The sequence below is a fragment of the Scophthalmus maximus genome, chromosome 17 (assembly GCF_022379125.1).
Source record: "Scophthalmus maximus strain ysfricsl-2021 chromosome 17, ASM2237912v1, whole genome shotgun sequence".
Classification (NCBI taxonomy): Eukaryota; Metazoa; Chordata; class Actinopteri; order Pleuronectiformes; family Scophthalmidae; genus Scophthalmus; species Scophthalmus maximus.
Genome location: NC_061531.1, coordinates 9,025,001 through 9,049,871, shown reverse-complemented (window position 1 = coordinate 9,049,871; position 24,871 = coordinate 9,025,001). Strand labels below are relative to the sequence as shown.

The 24,871-nt window shown below is 42.7% G+C and overlaps 2 protein-coding genes across 2 annotated transcripts in view; both read left to right on the top strand.

The window, feature by feature from the left end:
* Positions 1-1,023: 1,023 nt before the first annotated feature.
* On the top strand, positions 1,024-11,550 carry slc6a16a (solute carrier family 6 member 16a). Its single transcript, XM_035614859.2, has 12 exons — positions 1,024-1,396; positions 5,215-5,434; positions 5,636-5,793; positions 6,736-6,862; positions 6,952-7,127; positions 7,317-7,427; positions 7,534-7,775; positions 8,072-8,246; positions 8,997-9,198; positions 9,655-9,814; positions 9,951-10,113; positions 10,568-11,550. The coding sequence occupies exons 1-12, from the start codon at positions 1,394-1,396 to the stop codon at positions 10,916-10,918; spliced, it is 2,088 nt and encodes a 695-aa protein (XP_035470752.1). The 5' UTR covers positions 1,024-1,393; the 3' UTR covers positions 10,919-11,550.
* A 1,043-nt stretch (positions 11,551-12,593) lies between these two features.
* Positions 12,594-24,871, top strand: part of slc17a7a (solute carrier family 17 member 7a) — a 16,233-nt gene continuing 3,955 nt past the window's right edge. Inside the window, exons 1-9 of the mRNA XM_035614860.2 lie at positions 12,594-12,707; positions 21,687-21,939; positions 22,163-22,281; positions 22,591-22,705; positions 22,798-22,885; positions 22,985-23,071; positions 23,501-23,643; positions 23,843-23,992; positions 24,571-24,703. Of these exons, the coding sequence (XP_035470753.2) occupies positions 12,646-12,707; positions 21,687-21,939; positions 22,163-22,281; positions 22,591-22,705; positions 22,798-22,885; positions 22,985-23,071; positions 23,501-23,643; positions 23,843-23,992; positions 24,571-24,703 (1,150 nt within the window). The 5' untranslated portion in view covers positions 12,594-12,645. The remainder of the gene's footprint in view (positions 12,708-21,686; positions 21,940-22,162; positions 22,282-22,590; positions 22,706-22,797; positions 22,886-22,984; positions 23,072-23,500; positions 23,644-23,842; positions 23,993-24,570; positions 24,704-24,871) is intronic.

The following is a 24,871-nucleotide window of genomic DNA, read 5'->3' as shown; positions in this document are numbered from 1 at the left end:
CTACTTTGCAGATTACGATTCTATAAAATGATTTCATGTATATAGGCCTAATTTAAGATTTGTGTATTTTAATGGCATGTAACATTTCCATCCACTTGGATTACACAGATTTAACATAAACAAACTAATAATAATGTAATAATGATGATGTAAATAATAATTTCAAACTAATTGGCTTCATAAATACTGGATACATATTTCATTACATTCGTTCATTTCGCGGACGCTTTTTTTTGTCCAAAGCACACACACACATAAACTTGGTTCTTACGAATGTGGAACAAATTGGATTTATTGATTCTAAACACATAAATCGTGCTATAGTGTAATTAATACACGTTGGGATTATCAAATCTATTACAGAAATGCCTGTTTTACTTGTTTAATTTATGTTTGACAGACAAACATGCATCACAGATTGTGTTCGTGTTGAATCAGTGTAATCCAGATGGAGGGGAACTTTATGTGCAATTAAAAAACATCAATCTGGCCTAATATTTTGTCCATTCCGTGGCTAAAGTAATCCGTTTTTTAACTTGTCTTATATATATATATATATATATATATATATATATATATATATATATATGCATGCACTTAGTTTATTTCATCTGCTGTTTGTTTTTTTATTGTCTTCGTTTTATTTATATGGTATTTTTTTTATTTTCATTATAAATACTCTGTAAATTGCAATGTAGGGCTACATATCTTTGCTGCTTTCCCGTAGGCTGCAGGATAAGGGCAGGACGCGTGTGTGTGTGTGTGAGAGAGAGAGAGAGAGTGTGTGTGTGTGTGTGTGTGGGTGTGTGTGTGTGTGTGTGAGAGAGAGAGAGAGAGAGAGAGAGAGAGAGTGTGTGTGTGTGTGTGTGTGTGTGAGAGTGTGTGAGAGAGTGTGTGTGTGTGTGTGTGTGTGTGAGAGAGAGAGAGAGAGAGAGAGAGAGAGAGAGAGTGTGTGTGTGTGTGTGTGTGTGTGTGAGAGTGTGTGAGAGAGTGTGTGTGTGTGTGTGAGTGAGTGTGTGAGTGAGTGAGTGAGTAAGTGAGTGAGAGAGAGAGAGAGAGTGAGAGAGAGAGAGAGAGAGACCGTTCTGGGGAAGGGCAGGTCGGCCCCTCCAGTTCTCCTATTGGCTGCAGGCGCAGTGAACGTCTCCTTGGCCTCTTCTTGGACTCGGGGGTCGACGCCGTCCGTTCCGACGCAACAAGCGTGGCCACGGCCAGTCGTCACCAGCACCTGGACGAGCCTCGGTCTCTCTTCTAGATGCACGAGGCCGCGAATGGTACCAAAACCCCAAAAAGGAAGTTCAGAGTCCGAGTGTAAAAGTAGCCTTGTCCTGAGACGCAGCCAGCACCAGGAGCTGCTGGAAACTCGACTCCTCCGTGGGAGCGCGCTGTCAGCATGGTATGTCCACATCACCGCCGCGCTGATCTGCCTTCACAAGTGGACGATCACGCATGTCTGTCACTGAGTGATTCTCTGAATCACTCAGTGACTTTGCTTGTCCCGTTGTTCTCTCCCGTGGCATGTGTCGTGTTCACGGGTTGTTTAACTACACACCAGACTCCTTGGCCAGGTCCTCGGAGCGGGCGTGAGGGCGCCTCAAGGATAATCTGCCCTCTGCAGCTGATTGTCTGTGCGTTGTGCTCACAGCAGTGGCCTATGGATCACATGCAGCTCAACATGGCCACCGGCTGATAGGTATCAGGACTTATCTCCCAGTGAACATGTGTCTTTTCAGAGGCCGCCAACAACAACAACAACAACAACAACGACGACAACGACAACAACAACAACCGTCGACATCCGTCTGTCCGTCCACTGAGGCCATTGTGTCATATAGAAATGCAGATCCCACAAACCTCAAAGTCCTCCTGGTTTTAATCGGGGCCATGATGAAGAAGCTACATGACAACAGTTGTGACCCGATGTTCAAGTTGACACCCTCAAATTACAGCCGGAAGCCTTTTTAACACAGTATGACTTGAGTACAGAGTCGGGACGACAGGAATGTGCAGCTGTCCGCAAACATCCACACTGCTCCGTCGCCTGTTTGTCTCCCAAAAATGCATTTCACATGGCAACAAAGTGCAGTAGACGATGCTGTATGTGGAGTTATTTAATCCTATAGGCTCCGACAGGCACCAGCCACACTGGAGCGGGCAAAAAATGAGTATGATCGACGGCTACTCTGGTTATACAATACCATGAATTGTATGTCAGCTTTGGGAACAGTATTGGGTGTGTATTAGCTAATGTGTACCCGTGTAGGGTGTTGGCCCCTTTTCCTTTGGTCAAATGCAGGCTGAGATAAAGTCCAGCACTGAAAAGGTGGAGAGGCAGGTGGAGAGAGTGAACAAACAAACAGCTGATCATTCTGCAGCTTCTCCAGACGTTGTGCCACAGCTGGGATTTACTTCGTCCTTGGAATAGTATTCTGCCTCTGTTTTGCCCTTGGTAATCCACCATGTTATTTTGTGGCCACGTGTCATTTATGTGATGTTTTGCACGGCGTTTCATCCCTTTTTCCGCTCACATGCAAGTTCTGCCATCTGATCTCCGACCTGTGGCAGCCTGCTTCGAAGGGAAGTTAGGAAAAAGTATTGGAAAGTTGCTTAGCGGCCCCATGAGTGCGATTGTTTACTTTACTCTTTAAGTTTGGCGTGTTGCTGAAATGTCACTCGGTCCTGAACAGGCAGATTGCCAAAGATACATTTATAAAAAGATTGAGGGGAAAAAATTACTCTGCCTCCATTTCAAACATGTCGACATGTATGAAAGGGGCGTTATTCTGGCTATTTGTGGCTGGTTGTGTCTGTAAACAGAACATGTGCCGTTTGAGACATTAACCCTCATAATGTGTCGACATATGGAATAAGGCCTTCAGCATACTGATTATGTGTGACAATCATTTATTCCCACGTCAGTCTAGTATTAGAATGTCTGTGTCGCTTCTCTTCAATACTCCGCTGTTACTGTAATGGACTCTTAAACATTTTTTAGGAAGATAATTGAGATGCAATGTTGCAACATAGGCTGACAGTAATGTGTGTGTAACTCAGTAACTGTCCAGCTTGTTCAAGGCGTTTTGTGTTTTGATCCTGGCTGCAAAGAAAATCTTGAATGAAGGATGTGGAATTTGTCTTTGTGGGGCTCTAAGTCTTTGCACAGGGGGATACATTTGTCTACAAACCACACTGAGGTAACAGGAAATAGCAATCAATCCAGGTTGTAATGGAATCCACTACAACAGCAAACACTAAGTTTGGTTTTCGCACCATTGGTGATATGAAGCTATGTATTTAAAATAATAATAATGAGTTCAAGAGGGATTAGTACGCAGGTTTAGCTGCTGCATGCTTCTGTGCATTAACTACTGTTCATGAAGTCAAACGTTGTGTGTGTGTGTGTGTGCTCACGTGTGTGCCCTGTGATGCAAGAAGATAATTTAAGCTTCTCCAAGAGAAGGGAGGAACACAGTAGTTATTTTGTCAAAGACTGCAGCGCAGCAGCCCAGATGTGAAGAATAAGCATGAGGGACTTTTCCACTTCTTTTTGAAGATGTGTTAAAAGTTTAACGCGAGTGTGTGAGTCCTCACAGCTTCAGGAAGAGTGGAAATAAATGTTAAATACAACGTCCTCTCCCTTTAAAACAAATCTGTTTTCCTGCAAGTTATCTTTTTTTCCCCACTAAACAACAAGGAGACCCCGACGCAGGCTTGCTGAATTGTTTTTGAAATATCACAATGTTAAGAGACACTGAAATATCCAAACTCTGTCTACATTTATGCACAATGGCAACATTTAGATTTTAGGATTAGGTTGTAGACAATAAGTGACAATGATATAAAAAGGTCATTCATAAGTTCCCAGGGCCTAAGGTGATGTTTTCAAGGTGTTTTTTTTTTTTTGCTTGACCCACAACTGTTGAACTCGTGAGAAGAGAAGCAAAGCCTCACGTTTGAACTAGTCAATCTTTTGTTTATTTGCTCAATGAATAACTTGTTCCATTACTTGATGGTCAAAACTCGAGGCGCGCTTCATTGTGCTATCACTGTTTATCAAGCTGTTGAAATTGACCCTAATAAATCAATCCTCTTGCCTTGGTAGCAAGTATATCCAACACGTGGTCAGTGTGTCTCAGTGCCACCCACAGTGACAACCAATGCAGAGTTAACACTGCCCAGTGGATTCCCACTCTCTCTCTCTCTCCTACCCACATGTCACTGAGAGCCTCACCCCCAGTGGGCCGCTGCTCTCGCTTCCCCTCCTCCTTTGTTTACTTGTGCATGTTTCCGTCACTCGCTCACACTCGCCTGTGTACGTGTGAATGCCGACATAGTTCTGAAATCACCTGCACTTTCTGGCCATGTGTCTTGACCAGCCACGGTTCTTCTCTGGGGGTCACGCGCCTCCTGTAATTTTCCATTCTCATCGCAGGCACATAGGAATGATCAAGCTGGGTCATGTTCTAAAGCCAGTCTGGCTCTTGCCGAGTCATTTTGGGATCCGGCCCATTCAGCGTAGCCAAGTTGGTTAGCAAGCGCATGTGGTTTGCTCACCTGACTGTTTCTTGCTATTGCCACATTTGCAAATTCAAAGTAATGTCTATCATATCTCCACCCCTTCAAAGACGTCCTGGACCGCTCTGCCATTTTTTTGTCCCCTCTCCTCCTGCATGAACTCGAGCCGAAGTCACGGTCACGTCACGGGAGATCAGACGAGTGTTGCTCCATGAAAAGGGATGTTGGATTTGTTGGATTAACTTAAAAGTAATGCAAGTAATGAGATAGTAGTTTGATTTGTAACTGTAATGATTACTGTAGCCATAACAGTAATGCCTCACATTACTGCTTTACAGAAAAATGTAATGTACTGATTACATTAACGCTTGACTTTGTAATGTGTTACACCCAACACTGGTTAAATAGCAGGGAATTCAGACAATTAATTTTATTTATTTGGATTTTAGATGATTCAACCCTTGACTGTGCAAAACTTACTATAGTTCACATCGTTACTGACAACACATTTTCCATCGTTGCTAACGTTACTTTAAGGTTTCACTACTGGTTGATTTGGTTACAGCTGTGATCACTGGTGGAAGCAGCAAGTGGGGAAAAATCACGATGATTTGTAGATGCATGTCTGATGAACAATCGCAACGCAAACCAAATACACATGTGAATGGTGTTTTCTTCTCTCTCCGTCTTAATGACAAGACGGAAAAGCCTTCTCTGGAAGGCAACGAGGACCGAGCCTGGCTGGGTGAGGGCCAGTCCGAATCCCAGCTCACAACAGGTCCAGAGGAAGTGGAGGAAAATGGTGGAGACCGGCCCGCGTGGGACTCTAAGATCCAGTACGTGTTGGCCCAGGTGGGGTTCAGTGTGGGCCTGGGGAATGTGTGGAGGTTCCCGTACCTTTGCCACCAAAATGGAGGAGGTGAGTGGCTTTAAAGAAAGAGCTGTAAAATACAACCGAGTGGTTTAGACTGATTGTCACAGGAGCTGTCTTGACACTAGTAGCAGCGGTTTAGAAACCTGCAGAACAAACACATAATGGTAGAAAAGAAACTGTTGTGTGTAAAGTAATTCATTTATATCCTGTTTTTTAACCTGTCTTTCCTTCCTTCAATCCTCCCAGGATCCTTCATGTTATTGTATGTTTTTCTTCTCCTGATTGTGGGAGTTCCACTGTTTTTCATGGAGCTGGCAGCTGGCCAGTGCATTCGACAGGGCAGCATCGGTGTGTGGAAGCACATCTCCCCAAAGCTGGCAGGCATCGGCTACTCCAGCTGCATGGTGAGAATTCTTAGTGGGGTTTCGTATTTACTCTCTGCCCCCCCCCCCCCCCCCCTTCAGTTTGAAATTGAACAATTCATGAATGTCTGTCAAGTTGTACTCAGGATCGTTTGTTAATTGCATTAAAATAAAAGCCAAGATGGAGGGGCAATAGAAGCTATTCTTTGTCCCTTGTCCTAAGAAGCTGATGTTTATATACAGTCTATGATGTTTGCACGTATCTGTAAAATTATTACTCATAACTCATAGTATCTCCGCTTGGATGCTGTGGCTTGGTAACTGGCTGGCTTATGTTTCATTTCCGGGGGCCTTTCAACACATAAATGTCTTCCTCCATTTGTCCCATGTGTGTCACTTTCTGTCCACAGCTCTTTCTTTTGATTACAAGCCACACTGCGTGAGTTCCCAAGAGAGGAACGATGGTGAAATCTTGCAGTGCTGTAATGCGAGACGGCCCCGCGGGCTGTGGTGCCGTTACATAAACATTTCCTATAGAAACGAGACAAGGCAAACACAGACGGGACAAGAACTTTCTGTGCATTTGAAGCACACAGACGCATACTTGTGCGCTGAGTCGGCGAGTCGAGTTTATTTTCTCGAAAAAAGCCTCGTTGCTCCTTTAGTTCCCAATGAATGACACTCACATTTTAAGTACACATACATTTCCTCATACAAGATTCAACAGGATTACAATAACTTCCTAACTTGTAGGGCACGAATGCATTAAACACAACATCACATTCAAGCTAAATCCCATCTCAGGTGATTTGAGATTTGCTGTTCTCCTCTCGAGAAACTGTTGTTTGACCTTGAAAGAAGTTTTCACAGAATGTACAATATACAAGTCGGCACATTCTGTTGCCTACCGTATATCTCAAGGGCTTGCAGTGCAAATATTGATAATTCGTTTGGCAAATCATTCATAAACCCTTTCTTCTCCAGGTCTGTTTTTACGTGGCTCTTTACTACAATGTCATCATTGCATGGAGCCTGTTCTACCTGGGTAATTCTTTTCAGTATCCTCTGCCGTGGGAGCAGTGTCCAATCGATGTAACCACTAATGACACAGGTACGCACGTAACGATGAATTAAAAACACAGTTAGAAGTCCCATAGATGCCAGCAAATAGTCAAAGTCTTGTCTGTCCTCAATCAACAGTGAAAGAATGTGCGGGCAGCTCCCCGACGTCATACTTCTGGTTCCGGAAAGCCCTCAACATCACGAACTCCATCCAAGAGTCCGGAGAGTTGAACTCCATCATGACGGGCTGTTTACTGGCTGCTTGGACAATTGTCTCTTTGGCTATGATCAAGGGCATCAAGTCTTCTGCAAAGGTAACTTCAAGTCTCTTCTACGTTTCACCTCTGCATGTCAACAACCCGTACAAACGTCTGGTAAATATGGTTAAGATAAGGCCACAAACTGATTCAACATGGTAATCAGTGAGCTTTAGACGTGCTGACAGGCAGATTTTTGTTCTTGCACAGAAATCATCCTCACATCTTTTCCCCCCCAAATCTCAGGTGATGTACTTTTCCACAGTCTTTCCCTATGTGGTGCTCTTCATTTTCCTCATCAGAGGGTTGATGTTGGACGGCGCGATTGAAGGAATCACATATATGTTTTATCCCAAAGTAAGCACTGGTTTTCATCACGTCATTTACATCATGTTTGTGTTGTCCTCTTTGCCTTTTTCCATATTTTGTTTCTTAATGTTCAAGTTAAAAACATTTCTTTCAGCTGGAAATCTGGGCTAATGTGCAGGTGTGGCGACAGGCTGCCACACAGGTCTTCTTTGCACTCGGTCTGGGCTACGGCTCTGTTATCGCATATTCCTCCTACAATCCATACCACAACAACTGCCACAGGGACGCGCTGATGGTCTCTGGCATCAACTTCATGACGTCTGTGCTGGCCTCGCTGGTGGTTTTTGTTGTGCTGGGTTTCCGCGCCAAGAACATTGCTCTGCGCTGCGTGGCTAAGTAAGGGTGTGTGTGTGTGTGTGTGTGTGTGTGTGCGTATTAACTTCCCATGGTCCATTATTAGCAACATATTTTGTTGAACTGCATTTACAAAAGCCTGTCAGTATGGTCTATGAAAAGGCAGCATACTAAAAATGACAAAAAGTTATTAAAAGCACTTTATTTTAGCTGTTAATAGACAGAAAAATGACATCTAGTTTTTGCAAATGATTGTTCAAAGCAATCACTTAAATCCAGGATATCAGGATTGATGACATTTTTTCATATTGTATTTTCTTCTTTTTAACATCTTCCAGTAATCTTGATCTACTAAGCTCATCAGATGGATCTGACCAGCACTGGTGGCCTTGGTTCAACATGTCAGACCCCAGCTCTGTGTCCATAGCGGAGTACAGAGAGTGGTACGGTCACTACAGCTCCATGGCCGGCTCTAACATCACTGACTGCAGTCTGGAGGAGGAGATGAATAAGGTGAGGGGTCATTGAACAGATCCCTGCGGCTTTGTTGAATAGTAGAGAGCCAGGACTGATGGACTATCATGCAGAGGGCTAAAGTCTGAGAGACCCCACATGTCTAAATAGCTGATGTGAAGACACAGACTGACTGATTAAATTCAATATACATTTGTGTTCATCTATGTTGGAAGAAGATGTAAGAGTTCCTTCATGAGGTGCTGACACAGGCTTGCTTAAAAAAAAAAACAATAAAAAAAAAACACAGAAGCTCAACCAGAGTTATACATTTCAATAACATAGTATAGGTAGAGTGCTGCGTTTCCCAGGACCCCGGAAGAATCTGGGAGGCGCCGTAAAATATCCAGTCGACAGGAGGAAGAAAAAACGTGACACCGTATCTAGTAGGCCCCCGGGAAAGATGGTAGCAAGCTGTGACAGAGTTAGTGAAAGGGGAAACTAAAGAAACAGAGGAAGAGGCACTAATGGCATCGTTATGGTATCTCACAGTGTTTATGTTATCACAAAGTTCTAGGCTAGGCTTTTTTTTTTTTTTTTAAAAAGAGGCATAGGATGAGGACATTTTTGTTCTGACAAGCGTTAGAGGGACACAAACTGACACATGATCAGTTTTTGCATAGCATACAATTGGAAATACCAATCCCATGTCACATACTTTCACTGTATCTCCTGGTGTGCATGAAGCCCCTGAATTATTATTTTTTAGACTTTTTCTCACTGTCTTCTCTTGTCTTTGTGTGAGCGCAGGGCATTGAGGGGACGGGCCTGGCATTCATAGCATTCACTGAGGTGATGGCCTTCTTCCCAGCCAGCCCCTTCTGGTCCACATTGTTTTTCCTAATGCTGCTCAACCTGGGCCTGAGCACCATGTTTGGGACCATGCAGGGAATCCTCACACCGCTTATGGACAATTTCAGCTTTTTGGGGCGCCACAGGACTTTGCTCACTGGTAATAGCTGCACGCAAAAAACTAACACGTGTTTAAACATTGCTCTGCATAACAGGCATTTCGAGTTTTTGAATTAGTTAAACTCATCTGCAGGAATCTATGATAACATCTGAGACTTATACAGTTTAAATGTCAAATATTTGTCCTGGGCAGAACTTTTTTTTAATGTCTGACAACAAATATTGCCTGTTTGCAGTTATTGCACATTTTTATAAGCTGTCAGTAAAAAGGCCTGGGGCAGCTAATATGGTACCCACTCTTGATTATATCAAAAATAGAAGATATTCAATCTTAAGTCAAAGACCAGGATCACTGGTCTTTGAGATTTAGACATCAAAAATTAAGAAAAGCGCTTTGTTTCTGATAGTACAGTCATATATATATGTCAGATAAATATAACATGTTATGCACCCTTTCTACTTTCTCACACTGTCCACACCCTCATTTGTTTTTCAGTGTCCAGCTGCGCTTTGGGCGCCTTGATAGGACTGTTGTTCACCCAGCGCTCGGGCAACTATTTTGTGACTATGTTTGACGACTACTCTGCAACCCTCCCGTTGGTCATTGTGGTCATTTTTGAAACCATTAGCGTGGCGTGGGTTTATGGAACTGATCGGTGAGAAACTAAATGTCTGACAGGTTTCACTATTAAAGCTTTTTGTAATTGTTTTATCGTCTGCGCCGTTTCATGGTCTTTATTTTCTGTTATTTTGAAAAGATCCTTCTAATATTCATATTTTCCCACACTGCAGCTTCCTGGATGATATTGAAGTCATGCTCAAGTGGCGCCCTCCAGTGGTGTACAAATACCTCTGGAAATATGTCTGTTTACTGGCAATGGTTGGTCTTCTGGCGGCCAGTTTGCTGCGCATGGTCTTCAAAAGTCCCACATACACTGCCTGGAATCAAAGCACAGTAAGATGTTCGACAGCAGCCCTTTGTGCCCTGACACAGAAGAATACAGACTCAAAATAGCATGTAATAGTTTACAGTAATATGTGACAGATTTACCATGACACTTCTCTATTTATTCTCCCAACTGAGCGTAATAATGTGAAAAGTTTCATTTGTTTCAGCCTGTAAATCTGCGGAAGCCGGCTGTATGTTGTAGTATCATCTTCACTTGTAGATGTACATTCAGCATGTCTGGATGTGTGATTATCTTCGTTTAAAGTACTGAATAAACATCCTTAGCTTCTATTATTTATTGAAATGCTAGCATAGCTGCTAAAAAATGAATTTTTCCTCTACAAGCAAAGGGAAATCTCTAATGTCCTTTAAATAATGGTCTCTAACAAAATAGCTGAACTAATTTGAACTGTGCGAAAAGCCTCTGTCTTTGATACGCTCTGTCCCTTGTTCTCTTCAGGCGTCTGAGATGACTCTCGAGTACCCTGGCTGGGCCCTGGCTATGATCGTCACTCTCATTCTCCTTGCCAGCTTGCCCGTGCCCATTGGCTACATCCATTACACGTGGAAAAACCGCAGGGTCCCTAACTCTCTCTCCAGCGAGGGAGGCGGCCAGGAGATGCACCGCGAGTTGTACACCAAGTGCGGCTCCGCTGAGCAGCCGGATTCCGGCGCCCACCAACGAGTCCCCCACGAAGAAGACGAGGCTCATCCCAGGACTGCCTTCTTGCCAATGGGCAGCGAACACTACCGGCTCCTGCCCCAGCAGGAGGACGAGGACGAGGACGAGGAGCAAGACACGGGAGTGTGAGCGCAGCTGAAGGAGGGTCCTTGTTTGATGGTGAACGAAAACAAAATGTGGATCCTCGGAGAGCCCGTTAGCGAGACCCTGCAAGAGAGAGATGGCAAAGTGGAGGGGGGACAGTCATAGATGTTATTTATCCGAGGATGAGTCTCTGGGTTCATCCAAAAGACTCATCCTGTTCAAGCAAGCTCTATATTGCTGACGAGCCAAAGTTGTTTTTAACTATTTATATTGATAAAGTCACATTAGCAGTCCATTTAAAAGCTTTTTAGATTCTATAGTTATGAAATGATGACCTCAGCTCCTCCTCCTACATCCCTCCATTCAGTGAAAATGATGATGATGATGATGATGATGATGATGATGATGATGATGATGATGATGATGATGTGTATGGGTTTGAACGAAAACATTCTACCATAAGAAACTGTGACGTGTGTGTGTGTGTTCTGAATCAGTTTGAATGTAAAATGAGAGATGTCAGTTAAATAAGTTTTATTTTACTATATATTGATATCATTTTACCTCATAAAAGCACAGTGATGGTTTTTTTTTCTTACCTGTGTTCACTCGGTGTTGAGTGTAGCAGTAGTGTTGTACTTAGTTGAGGACTTCAATAAACCTCTAGATGGCAGTAACCTCGTGACTTGTGCCCTTACTGTGATTCACACAGCTTCACTCAAACACCTTTAAAAGATCCCCCCCAAAATGTTTATTTTTATTTTTTTAGTTATAGACTAAATTGAATGTTGGTGAAAGATTTTTCTTCATAAAACTGCCAGCCATTGTGGTTTTGAAGTGAATTTAGAAATAAATACATTTCAACATAATTCTAATTCTTACTTATTTTCCTTGAAGTCCCAAACCTTCCTCAGGCACCAGGTCTATTTCTAATTGTATCTGTGAGACTAAGTTGACTTTAAAGGGAAGTTCCAACATTTTATGAAGTCGCTATAGGACAGTGAACCACTTCAATTATAAGAGGTGCCTGTTTTCGCCGACACCACTTCTGCTGGGCAGTGTTGATCAAGTTCACTTGGACCTTCACTATCACAGTCTGAAGTTTTGCTGGGAAGGGAGACGTAAAATAACATGTTTGCCATTTTGCCAGTAACGGTGCAGTTTGAGTTATTTTTTCACTGTGAAGTTCTTATCCTTATAATATTCTTATAGAAGTGTTTGTTTGGTGTTTCATTGATATCATGTTGGATGTTTTATTATAAATCACTTAAACAGGAATAATCACAATTAGGGAGTTTATGAAATGACTGAGAAAAACATTGTTTAAGACAAGATTATGACAATGGTTGAACTGTTGAAGGGGAAAATTGGACCACTTATGCCACAACAGGAAAAGAATCATCACCAAGCCCTGAAGTAAGTATGTCTGGTAACATCTTCCAACTTCCACTTGTATCAAATTGTATCGTTGTGATAACTATTTCTATATATTATTGGTCATAGTTTTAGACTTGGCACAAGCAGCTTGAATATTCAATATTCAACTCCGCTGTCCATACTTCAATTTGAGACTACTCCTTATCAGCAGAGACCAAAAAGCTGAATGATCTTTTCTTTCTTATTTTACAGTGAAATTGAAAGGCCTGTCAGAGAGAGAGAGAGAGGGGGGAGAGGGAGGTGGTGGTGGGGGGGGGGGGGGGCTGTGCGCGCTCGGGCAGGACAGAAGGGCGCGCGGGACATCAGCACACCGGCCGGGTCAAGGAGCTGCAAGGATGGAGATCCGACCAGACAGGTTTAAGGCGGCCGCGGGCAAAACTCTGGGGAAAATTCACAGGTACACACCGAATGCAAATAGTCCCGAGCCCACCTCTGACTTGTCCCCCTCTGGTTTTCACGCGTTTTTGTTGAGGATGTAGTTCTGTTCTGCGGGGACATCGCAGCTCGATGCTGCCCGTCGTCTCTCCTCCGACCCGCGGCCACCGTCCAGCCGAGGAAAAGTTTGTTCTTGATCGATTTGAAGTGCAGGGCAGAGAGGCGACGGTCGGATGTGGGCAGCAGATCGTGCAGGTTCAGCGGCCGCGTCCAGCTGTGCGCACGGCGCAGGGCTGGGTTGGCGCAGACGGGCTGGAAATGCGGCGCGTGAAGGGCGCAGATCTTTGTTCTATTCGCTTTTTGGAATTGATGAAAGTGCAGAGAACTCGTGTGGGATCGGAGGCTTTTGTGGTTGTTGTTGTTCGTGGTTGGTTTGATGCTTTTAACAATTTTCTCCTAAAAATCACGAATCGTGCTTTTATCTGTGAAACTCGTTTAATTCTGTTTGTTTCTTAGTTAGTTCGTTTCTTCTTGTCAGGTCTGGCCCAGCTCAAAGTGGATTGATCGTATTGGTGTTTCAGAGACTGGAGGGAAGTGGTTACATAATGTTTCTATGCGTTATTGGCACGACCTGGCTGAATGAGAGGTGCCAAAGTCCTATCTATCTATCTATCTATCCATCTATAATATTAAGGTGATTGAGTGTTTTAACAATTCAAGGAAATTCAACAACAAACAGTCTGTCTCTGATTAATGAACCCTGAAATCTCAGGCCATTATTTATAAAGGATAATACCAAGAAACTGAGATCACCAAATGAGACCAAAAAAAAACCCCCCAACATGATTCAATTCAATTCAAACAACTTTATTTGTGTAAAAGCATAACTAGTTCCTAATTGATAAATAGAGTTATGTGGATAATAATCATTGTGTTGTATTGAGCTGAAATGATTGGACAGTCAGAAACTTTCAATTTTCAATTAACTGTTTTGTCAATCATTTTTCAAGCAAAAATATCAAACATTAGCCAAGCGATGTTTGATATTCACTTCAGTTCAATTTAAAATACTTTATCCCCCCTTTGGCGGTCTGGGACAAGTATCTTTTCAAACAAATGTACAAAAAAAGATTAGAAAGAGTTGAAATATACAGGGATATATAACGGTGATGTTAAAAAGCAGATGTCAAGAAGTGATTTTTATCAGTCTATAAATGAGGCAAACGTACCATTTTTGTACAATAGCCCTTCACAACTATGATGGTTTGTGGGAGAAACGCTTGTTAGTTGTGAGGTTTTGCTGCAATATTCTTTTTTCCTCTTATAGGAAATATATCTTTGAGTTGTGAGCTGCTGCTTGGACAAAATAAGATGTTACTGGGGACTAATAGAATCTACTAATTCTAATAATTGTCTTTAATTGTGAATGTGATCAAGTGCTGGATACAGGTAAATACATTGCATATTGCTATGCAAAAGTTGCAACACAGATTGGTGTGCAAACAATATTTCATTAGAAAAGAGATTAAAAGACACTGATAGAACCTCATGCAATAACCACTGCTTTAAGCTTTCGCTCGCAGGATTTGAGGTAGCAACCAAACGTATAAATCCCGTCCTGAAATAGCCTGTTTTTCAGTCCAGCTGTCGAGCCACGCAAATCCCCGAACTCTCCCCTCCCACTCACTCCATCCCAGCCCATGTCACTTCCTCCAGCCAGCCGCTCCCTCCCTCCATCCTGCATCCTCCATCCATCCATCCATCCATTGAGAAACCAGCACGGACAACTTTCTGCCAATCATGGTCTCCCAGATTAACAGACATGCAAATCTCAGGCTTCTTCCTCTCTTATACTGGTCATGAGCCATGCGTGTGCACGGATGCTATGAGAGATGCCATGTATCAGATTGGATTCAGATTGGTTGTAGTTCCTCAGCTTAGCTATACAGAACTCTGGTAAAAGTGTAAAGTATACAAGCAATGGTTTTAAAGGAAAATGTTTAAGAAAATATGTGACGCAGAGAACGTTCCCTGCACAGTGTGAATATATGAGTGTGTCTGTGTGCAATCTCACCATCTCACAGACAAAACCTTGATCCCTCCTGATGAAAGCAGCCAGGGGTCCATCTATTATTTAGACCTTTTTCTCCATCAGAATGCTTCTCCTGTTTCTATATTAAACTCCACTAGGTAAGCATAAATTCCAGCACTGTAGGTCGAGCGCACTCTACGTCACTCCTCTGAATATTTCACTCTTTTTATATCTTTAAACATTACTTTGAATAAATGCCCAAATATCGTCTATTCATCTCCTCGAACTGGAAACTGTACTCCAGCTCAAAAACAGATTCATTCTACAACTACGCTTGAAAAGATTTCTAATGGACATTTTGCTTCTCATAAAATGCCACATATTTGTTACAATACTTTTAAATGAATCAGCCATTTGTCTGAAACTGCAGGATTGCATGACTACACAAACATCCCTCTTATTTAAATTTACTTGCTGTGCTTTTAAGTACATTTCACAGTGATTGTCTAAATACAATATTCAGATAATAATACATATATCTTTACCGTACAAGATTTAGAAAACTGCACGACCATTGTAATATATATGAGGCTATGTTCGTAAAAATGAATAGACTAAGCAGCTTTGCTACTTGGCTCTTGGCGCTCTTTTGAGTATGTGCAAAAACAGATGGGTACCTTGATGAATGAGTGGTTTGTATCAAACGTTTGGAAACCTGTGACATCTAATGTTGCACTTTATGTACCTCAGTTAACCAACTCACTGTAGATTCAGGCTGTTAGTCAGTAAATATTTTCACGTTGAAAGAAAAAGAAGAACAAGACTGATTGAAAAACAAACTCATTGCCGTGAGAAACAGCTTAGGAAAGTCAATTAAAAACATATGGATGTCTCACGCCAATACAAGGATTGCGATGATTATCATCACTGTGATTATGTCAACGGCAGTGATAATGTTAAAGTCAATGGGCTGGTTGTTAAGCCCAAAGAGGATGACTCTGAATAGAGGAAGCATCACTCAGTGAACACTGTGAAGCGTGCACGATGCTTTTGGAGACTTACAGAAATCATTGACGGCGAAAAGCCCATTTCAGATTTGTCTTTATCTTTTGTGCTTCCGTCAGTCGATTCTAAGTGTGTCACTCTGCCTCTGTTGTTGTGTGTGGAACAGTAGGGGCAGCTACAAGTAGTCAGGTGCATAGAAAGACGTGCACTGATGACAAACTTATCAGAGGTGAGCAGTTTGGAAAGTCGTCAGCAACCGTGCAGCGTGCCTGGTTATTGGCAGCAATGCTGTTTGTATCCATCACGTCAGCACAGCTCCAGAGTTCACGCTGCTTCGGTGTGTCGCTGGGTTTGAGTTTAAAAAGACTTGCATGTTCTGGAAAGCATCTTGATGTGTAGAGTGATGATCGTGTAGCGACCGATCTCGCTTCACCGCCTACTGTCTGGTAAAGGTAGCGAGAGATGTGTGTTAGTGCATACGCAGCCAGCACTCACACAATGATTTGGATGAGTATTTGGATAATACGTCTATGAAGGTCATACGCGTGTGTGTGTGTGTGTGTGTGTGTGTGTGTGTGTTCTTGTGTGTGTGTGTGTGTGTGTGTGTTCTTGTGTGTGTGTGTGTGTGTGTGTTCTTGTGTGTGTGTGTGTGTGTGTGTGTGTGTGTGTGTGTCCACAGGAGAGAGGGGAAAAAAAGTGGTGTAACAGGATGGGGAGGAGGGTGTCTCCCTGGGTGACACAGTCCCACCGAGACCCAATCTGTTCACTTCAGGGACAGCGAGCCTCGTGGAGGAAGGGGGAGACACCACTATCAAAATTACAAAGTACTAACTAACACATTTCTATTTTAAAATAAATAAAATAGTAAAAAAAATCCTAATGCTGGACCAATATTTCCTAACACCTGACCTACAACTAGAGGGCAAATGAGGGTGAAGTAATTTGGGCTGAAATGAGGAAATAAACGTGGTTTACATGCAGCCCAATGGAGGATCAATCAGCGCACAGATGTGGACAAATAATGACCAGGGTGTCTGGCGTTATATAATATTTTCACCGTCAACCTCCGCCGCTGTCTCTCTCTCTCTCAGTCTCTCTCATCCTCTTATGAGAGGATTACGCAGAGCGCTCTGTGAATTGGTGAATTTAATATACACCGTAAAAAAATATTTTAAAAAATCCCAGGTCACCAACCAGCATGTGAGAGTCACTGTTATTTTGTCATAGCTGATATATTGTTGTAAAATCACAAATTAGGCAGAATGTTTAAAGATAAGGGGAGGAAGAGTTGCCGGAGATTTTTTTGGTGGGCTGCGGGCAGATCTTTCAATCTCTGTTCACCTCCGTACAATGATGATCCATCATACAAGCTGTAAATTAAGGGAGTGTCACGTTAAATATGAATAAACAATCTCAACAATGGTTGATATGGACAATTCAAAACTTACTAAAGGTGGAATGCAGTCATAATTTTCTTTTACTGAAGATATTCTAATAAGATACGGGAACAGGATCATCGAGTTCAAATCTAGTGTTTAGGGGCGATGACGTCCTGAATCACTTTGATTGACCTTGTCAGGTTCCCCTTTGCACATTTCAGATTTGTATCCAGTTGTTGTCTTGAAGGTGGAACTTTGCGTCTCTGCTCAGGTGAAAGGTTCGGACAGTTGCTCCGTTTGAGGTGTGATAAGTTCCCTGAGTCTACACTGAGCCCGTTACTGTTGTAATTATGATATTTCAGAGGGCCCGAGCTCGCGGGGCTCCTGCCTGCTCGTGCTCTCTGGCTCATTAATCGTTGCCATCTGAGAACAATCACACTCTCCCCCCCTACATGCTAACAAGAGCAGCTCCTATCACCTGAGTGGAGGCTCGCAGTACTGTGAGTCTCGCACGAAGGCAAAACGCAAAAGGGACAACTCTTCTTTTCTCTGCGTATCTCATTCTCCTCCTTGCTCAGGACCATTTCTGGGGGTTTTTTTACAGACCAGTGTAGTTATGACGCTGGTAGGTAGACATAGTGACAAATGCAGAATTATGTCCTACATTACCACCTCAAATCAGAAGACGGAGACCCTGATCTAGTGAGCTATTTTGGGGCACTTACACACACACACACACACACACACACGCTGAGGCAAGATTGCCCTTTAGCGGGAAGCATCCGTAATTAACAGCAATTTCTGCTGTGGGCTCGTCTCGTTAGCTGGTAGCATATGTGTCGGTGTCGGGCTGCAATCTGTCCTGAGGTTTTAATGAGGATCCTCCTGCAGGACTCACCAGCTCTGAAGTACTGCGCTCCACTCAGGGGGCCGATCGGAGCATTTGTTTGGTGCAAAGGGGACAGCGATGTGAGCCCGGCCGACTAACTGGCTGCAAAGTCATCTCTCTGTTACGCGTACTTAAAGCATCGTGGCACTCGTGCCGAAATCTCCAAGTCCAGAGGCCGATGCAACGCCTTTCAAAACCTCAAACAAGTCAAACGACTCATACGACGAACTACTGCGTTGAGTAAAATACGACCAGATAGACCGTTTCCTAAAGTAGCGCCTCTACCGGTGACAAGAGGTACGCCTCAAATACTTTTCGCCTCAGAGCATTGCGGGGTTACCTGGAAGAGAATCAGCACGGTTACTTTACAGAATAGAAGCAAATCCATTGAAATACACAAACTTGACGGACTTACCAGGCCTACGGTACGTCTACCGGTGACCTCTAGCGGCCCTGCACAAATTGACCGCTAGAGATCTGCGGTCTTCAAAGCAACCACATAGTTCGTAATAAGCTGCTTGAAAAATTACATATCAGGTCATGGAGGACAGTCTCCAAATATCATGTGCCTGCATGTGCTGCAGCAGTAACAAAAACTCAGTAGAGCGCATACCTCCGCCAAGGCCGAACAATCATGACATGATTGTCTAGTTCATGTGGTAGAAATATAAAAGAAAAAAGGAAGTTGTCTGATTACCTAGATTATTTTTTTTGTTATAAAACAGAAGAGAAAATAAAGAGAAATAAAAATAAAGAGAAATAAACTCAACACAGTATTATAGATCCGCACAAAATGTGTCAACAGTGACAGTTAAACAATCATAAACTAAAAATTGTTTGAACAAATCATTTTAAGAAATCTGAAAATATCCCTGATTTTTTTAAATACCAAAATCAGTGCATTATTCTGTGAAAAATTCACGAAAATTTTAAAGAGAGTTAAAAAAGACATTCCTGGATCTTCCCCTTCAGCCACATCCACAGCTAAATTGAATGGGTTCTTCCCGGGCCAAGGGCCCGTCCCTCCACCAAGTTTGGTGGAAATCATTTCAGTAGCTTTATACATAATCCTGCTAAAAAATAAACCAACAAATAAACAGAGGTAAAAAGGAAGAGAAAGAGGACTTTTGGTGACACCAGTAAATCAGTCAAATGGGTAATTTTAAATTTGAAAAATCCCACCAAAAGAGAAACAAAAATAGATATTTAACAAACAGTTTGTATAAATTCAAAAAAGACAATTGTGTGAAAGTGAATGTAATGTGATTTACAAAAACATAAATCATAGTCTAGCGTGAACTCAACAGTGTGTCGTGATATGAGGGAGAAGCATGAGCCAGGCCCACTGCTAGTCTGTCCTTCCATATTCATTTCCGGAAGTAAATCATTTTTGTAATCCTAATCTGAATGTTGTAACAGATTAAGAGAGAGAGAGGAGGGGAGAGAGAGAGAGGATGCAGCCTCTCTAATCTCTTACAAATTCAAAATCATTGCCTTACAAAGAGTAACTGTTCTGTTGTCCTGTACGTCTTACTAGAGAAATACAATCTCATGATGGACCAAGGTTTTTTTTTAACGATCATTTTCCTGGCATATCTTTGTTTGTGATGTCATATATCGACTGATGGCATGAATGTATAAAGAGATTATGCAGAATCTGCGGCGTGGAAATGGGGGAGGGAGAGGAATCATAACTAAGAAATGAAACGACTGCACGGATGAATCGGTGCACATGCAGAGGAGCAGACAGACGAGCCAACAGATAGATGGATAGTGACAGATCATAGTGTAAAAGCTAGCGTTAATTATTTATACCACCCAAAAACACATCAATAATTAACCAGTGTCAGAGTCTGACTTGTCTTGTGTGTGAATAAGTTATTCTGTAGTTTCAGTGCGATGAGGGCCTGAGAGAGAGAGAGGAACCGTCTGATGAATGTTTCCTTGAAAAAACAGAGGAGCGTTCAACGCCGTAAACACTTGTTTTTTGGGAAACGTGTTGAAGCTCATAAGTGAAACGCCTTTTTAAAAATGCAGTGATCCTCATCACGTGGAACAAATCCTTGTGGTGATTGTGCTTTTTTTTCTGAGCATGATTCTCCAGCTCACTGACTAACTGGATTAGTCCGACAGAAAGTGGACTGCTGACACACGGATGCACTTCACTGTGAATTTACAGGGATACAAAAAAGCTCATGTAAAAAAAGGATATATGTATATATATATATATGTATATATATGTATATATATGTATTTACATATATATACACACTAAGGAATGTTGCGATGTGTCTTATTTAATTTAGAAACCTGTATGGGCAGATACATGCATGTGTGTGTGTATTGTTGAGAGAAAGGAGGTTGTAATACACAGATGGTCGCTCTCCTGACTTCTCTGTTTGACTCTGTTTGAAAAAAAAGTGACACTCACCATTTGACAAAAATGGCCTTGCACATACTAGTAACGGGCAATAGCCTGTAATAACAACACTTTTTGTTTACTCCTCAGAAAAATAAGGAATGATTTAAATAATTAAAAAAGGGAAACACAGGAGGCCCTTGGTTGATAAAAAAAAACATTTTAGACGCAAGCAATGAAAGTGTGTGCAACAGAATAGATGTCTTTTTTTTTAATGCAAGGCTTCAAATATTGATTACACTCTCTTGATAATCTTTGTGAATTGGAAACCTGTAAATGCTTCTGCAATTCTACAAAAAAAAAGAAATCATGCCTCTGTTGTCATGTGTCTGTACACTCACACGCCGTCTGAATAACCTGTCAGTGTTAACGCGCAGGGCCTGTCCGTTCGGTCGCACTGTGGTCAGATGTGCGTCTCCAGAGACCTCCTTGTTTGTGTCTGAGGGGGGGGGACATCTTGAACGGCACCAGGATGGCAGCGGGTCCCGGGCGTCCTGAAGGAGAGGACACTGGGGGAATGTGCTGTCTCTGAGCTAACGCTGGTCCTCGTCCAGTGACAGCTGCTTCCACACACTGGGACACGCTGAGTCAGACACGACCCCCACATGGTGCTTGTTCCCCACACGGAGGTGTTTGTGTTTGCGTGTGTGTATCTGTGAGAGAGAGCGCGTATATATAATCTCTGCAGTAAAATACACGCATGATGAGGAAGAGGATACTCCAAAAATATGTGAGGCTACAGGTGAAAGTTGCTCTTTACGGTGACATGCAGAGAGCCATGTGGTGTCGGAGGGATGTACAGAAAAGAGAAAGAAAGAGGAGACTGAGACTCTTTTTCCCATAGTGTTTCCATCTTTTTAAGCTTTTTTATCCACCTGAATCAGAAATGTTTCCAATACCCCGAGGAAATCACCATCAGAGCCACTGTTTACAAGTTATGCAAGTTTTTGTCCCTAATGGAGGTATCACCTCACTGTCACCTCTCCCTCTTTTGCCAGTCTAACATTTTTCCAGAGCCTATGTCTTTAGTGTTTTTTACGGGAGAGCAGATCATCATCAGTCAGCCTGTAAATATGTCAGAAAAGATACATACTAACATATGTACTACCTCTTTTCGGTCCGTTACTGAACATTTCCTGTTGTATTGTTGTTCAAACTTGCTGAGCTTTATCTTAAATTGCAAACTGGGCAGCATAATGGAATTATGTCTCCGTATAATTTTCTTTTTTTACATGTCCCTCAATGTTTAGATTGACTCTCTGTATGTCTCCCTGCAGGCTGATTGAGAAGCGGCAGCCCAATGGAGAAACCATTGAGTTGTCGGCGGAGGGCCGTCCTGAGCTGATGGAGGAGAAAGAGCTGCCGGTGGTGGACTGCACCTGCTTCGGTTTGCCCAGGCGGTACATCATCGCCATCCTGTCTGGCCTGGGGTTCTGCATCTCCTTTGGCATCCGTTGCAACCTGGGCGTGGCCATCGTAAGCATGGTCAATGACCACACCGTCTACAAAGGCAACAAGGAAGTACTCGTGGTAAGAGGCACTAATGTGTTTGCTTGGTTAGGCAAGTGTCACATAATATATTTCGCTCTTTATGAAGTGGTTTAGGGGTTTTTTCAGGACCTAATTAATGTCAGTAAATGTTATTTATACTGACTCAGAGGTGGGTCTCCAATGACGTTTGGTCGCTGTTCTGATGACTGACTGTTATTTCAAATTTAATTGTCCAAGACATGAACATATTTTCTTTCTCCAGGCTGCACAGTTCTCCTGGGACCCTGAGACAGTGGGGATGATCCATGGCTCCTTCTTCTGGGGCTACATCGTCACACAGATCCCGGGTGGCTTTATATGTCAAAAATTTGCAGCCAACAGGTGAATATCTTCAAATTTACAATATCTTCTCCAATGTGGATCCTATTACAATCTAGCTTGCTATATAAGTTGGTTGACTGAGTAATGGGTAATTTTTTAATGCCATAAAAAATATAAATATTGGCATCAGTTCCCAGGAGTTAATCAGCATCAAATCACACTAAAAAGCACCTGTTCAACAGAAAACGATAATAATAAGGCTTGTGGACAAAACCAACCAGGCTTCATCTTTTGTTAATGCGTCTTGTGCTGCGGTTGTTACTATTGAATATTTGATCTGAGGCAGCTTGTTTGTTTTGTGTGTTCAAGAGTGTTCGGCTTTGCCATAGTGGCCACCTCCACCCTCAACATGCTGATTCCATCTGCCGCTCGCTGCCATTACAGCTGCGTCATACTGGTCAGGATATGCCAGGGCCTTGTTGAGGTACAGCGTGTTCCGGTGTGCACATCTCTTTAACGGACTGTGTGTTAACAGACTGTAGACGAGTGTTTCCCTGCCTGTATTTTGTCCTTCAGGGCGTATCATACCCAGCCTGCCACGGGATCTGGGCCAAGTGGGCGCCACCGCTGGAGAGAAGTCGATTAGCCACAACAGCCTTTTGTGGTAACGATTCAACATCCTGTCGACACATTTACCCAGAATTCAATATCTGTGAATCAAAACACTAAAACTAAGTTGATCGGCTGTTTGATTCCTTCACAGGTTCCTATGCAGGGGCTGTGGTGGCCATGCCTTTAGCTGGGATACTGGTGCAATACACAGGGTGGCCTTCAGTATTTTACGTCTATGGTTAGTATGCCTATTCTGAATATGTATCAGGTTACTGCAGTACTATGATGATTCATCTAACATCAATAATACAAATGCTGATGCTCAAAATCAAGACTGAATGGTGTTGCTTTCTTGAGAACCTCAAATACTTAATAATAAGTGTAAATTGTGGTGCTTGTTACATTTTGAGCTTTGTAATGCCAAGTCTTTTTCTACATTTCCATAAAGATACACTGATTTACATAAAGCCTTTATGAACCCAACACAGCTGAGCCTCTCAACCTTAACACCAACCTGGAAGGAAGGTTGTGTCGCTCTTTTTCATTTTCTCTCTCGCTGCTGTTACCTTTAACTCGTCCTCTCTCTTTCTGCTCCTGTGTGTGTGTGTGGGTGGGTGTGTGTGTGTGTGTGTCTATGTTTTGCTTCCTCTCTCTCTTTCTCTCCCAGGCAGCTTTGGGATATTCTGGTATTTGTTCTGGATTCTGGTGTCATATGAGAGTCCTGCAGCGCATCCCACCATCACGCCAGAGGAGAGGAAGTACATCGAAGATGCGATTGGAGAGTCGGCGTCGTTTCTCAATCCTCTCCATGTACGGCACTGAATGACGTTCATGCGTTGCCTCGCAGTCGAACACGAAAAAGCTCTTAGACCTACACACAAAAACACATCGTGCAGATGTACACACACACACACTCACACACACACACACACACACACACACACACACACAATCAGCTGAGTCTGTAGTTCAGTGGACACAGGTAATAACTTACTGCTTTTGTTGGCAGAAATTTAAAACCCCATGGAGACATTTCTTCACCTCCATGCCAGTCTATGCCATCATTGTGGCCAACTTCTGCAGGAGCTGGACCTTCTACCTGCTGCTCATCAGCCAGCCGGCCTACTTTGAAGAAGTCTTTGGCTTTGAGATCAGCAAGGTGAGACCACATCAACCACATGTGTACTGTAGTTTAAAAACTATAACAGAAGCTGTAGAGACTGTATTTACGCTGCACCCTGGCTGAAATGACTCCAAAACGCATTGGACAGATTTCCACCAAACTTGTTGGAATATTACTTGGGAGGGTATTTTGGTCAAAGGTCAAAGGTCAAAGTATCTCTGCAACCCCTATAGGAAAATAGACATGACCTTCAGCTTACATAGATCGAAAAATTATTTATCATCATACGGTAGGAAGTCATTATTGACATTATATGTGTTTAAGTTAATTTGAAAAGCTCTAGGGAGATTGCGCTGCACTGTTTTTGCTTTTGAGTTGCGTTTGCCAAAGCTCTAAAAATAGAAGTGGCAAGTGCAGTTATGGCCCGTGGTCTGAAAAGTTTCCGCATGTAGAACTGGGGACGTCCACATGTTGATCATTAACTATAAGGATAACTATGAATTTGAGCAGGAACAGGGACTTTAATAGTTATTTCAACTTCCGTCCTCCCATTGTTTCTAATCCTCTCGTAATGTAAATACTAACCTTATCTCTCTGTCCCTCTGTCTTTTCAGGTGGGCATGGTGTCAGCGTTGCCACATCTGGTGATGACAATCATCGTGCCTGTAGGAGGCCAGTTGGCAGACTACCTGAGGACCCACAACCTGATGTCCACCACCAATGTCAGGAAGATGATGAACTGTGGAGGTGAGAGTTGGAGGAGGGTGAGGAGGAATACAATTCAATTTTAAATAACTCATGGCAATGTAAAACAAGAGCAGGTACCAAATAACACCTGAGCTTGTGTAAGAACATCTAATAAAACAGAACTGATAGAAAGACTGAGAAATTGTCTTGAAGGACATGTTGCATGCA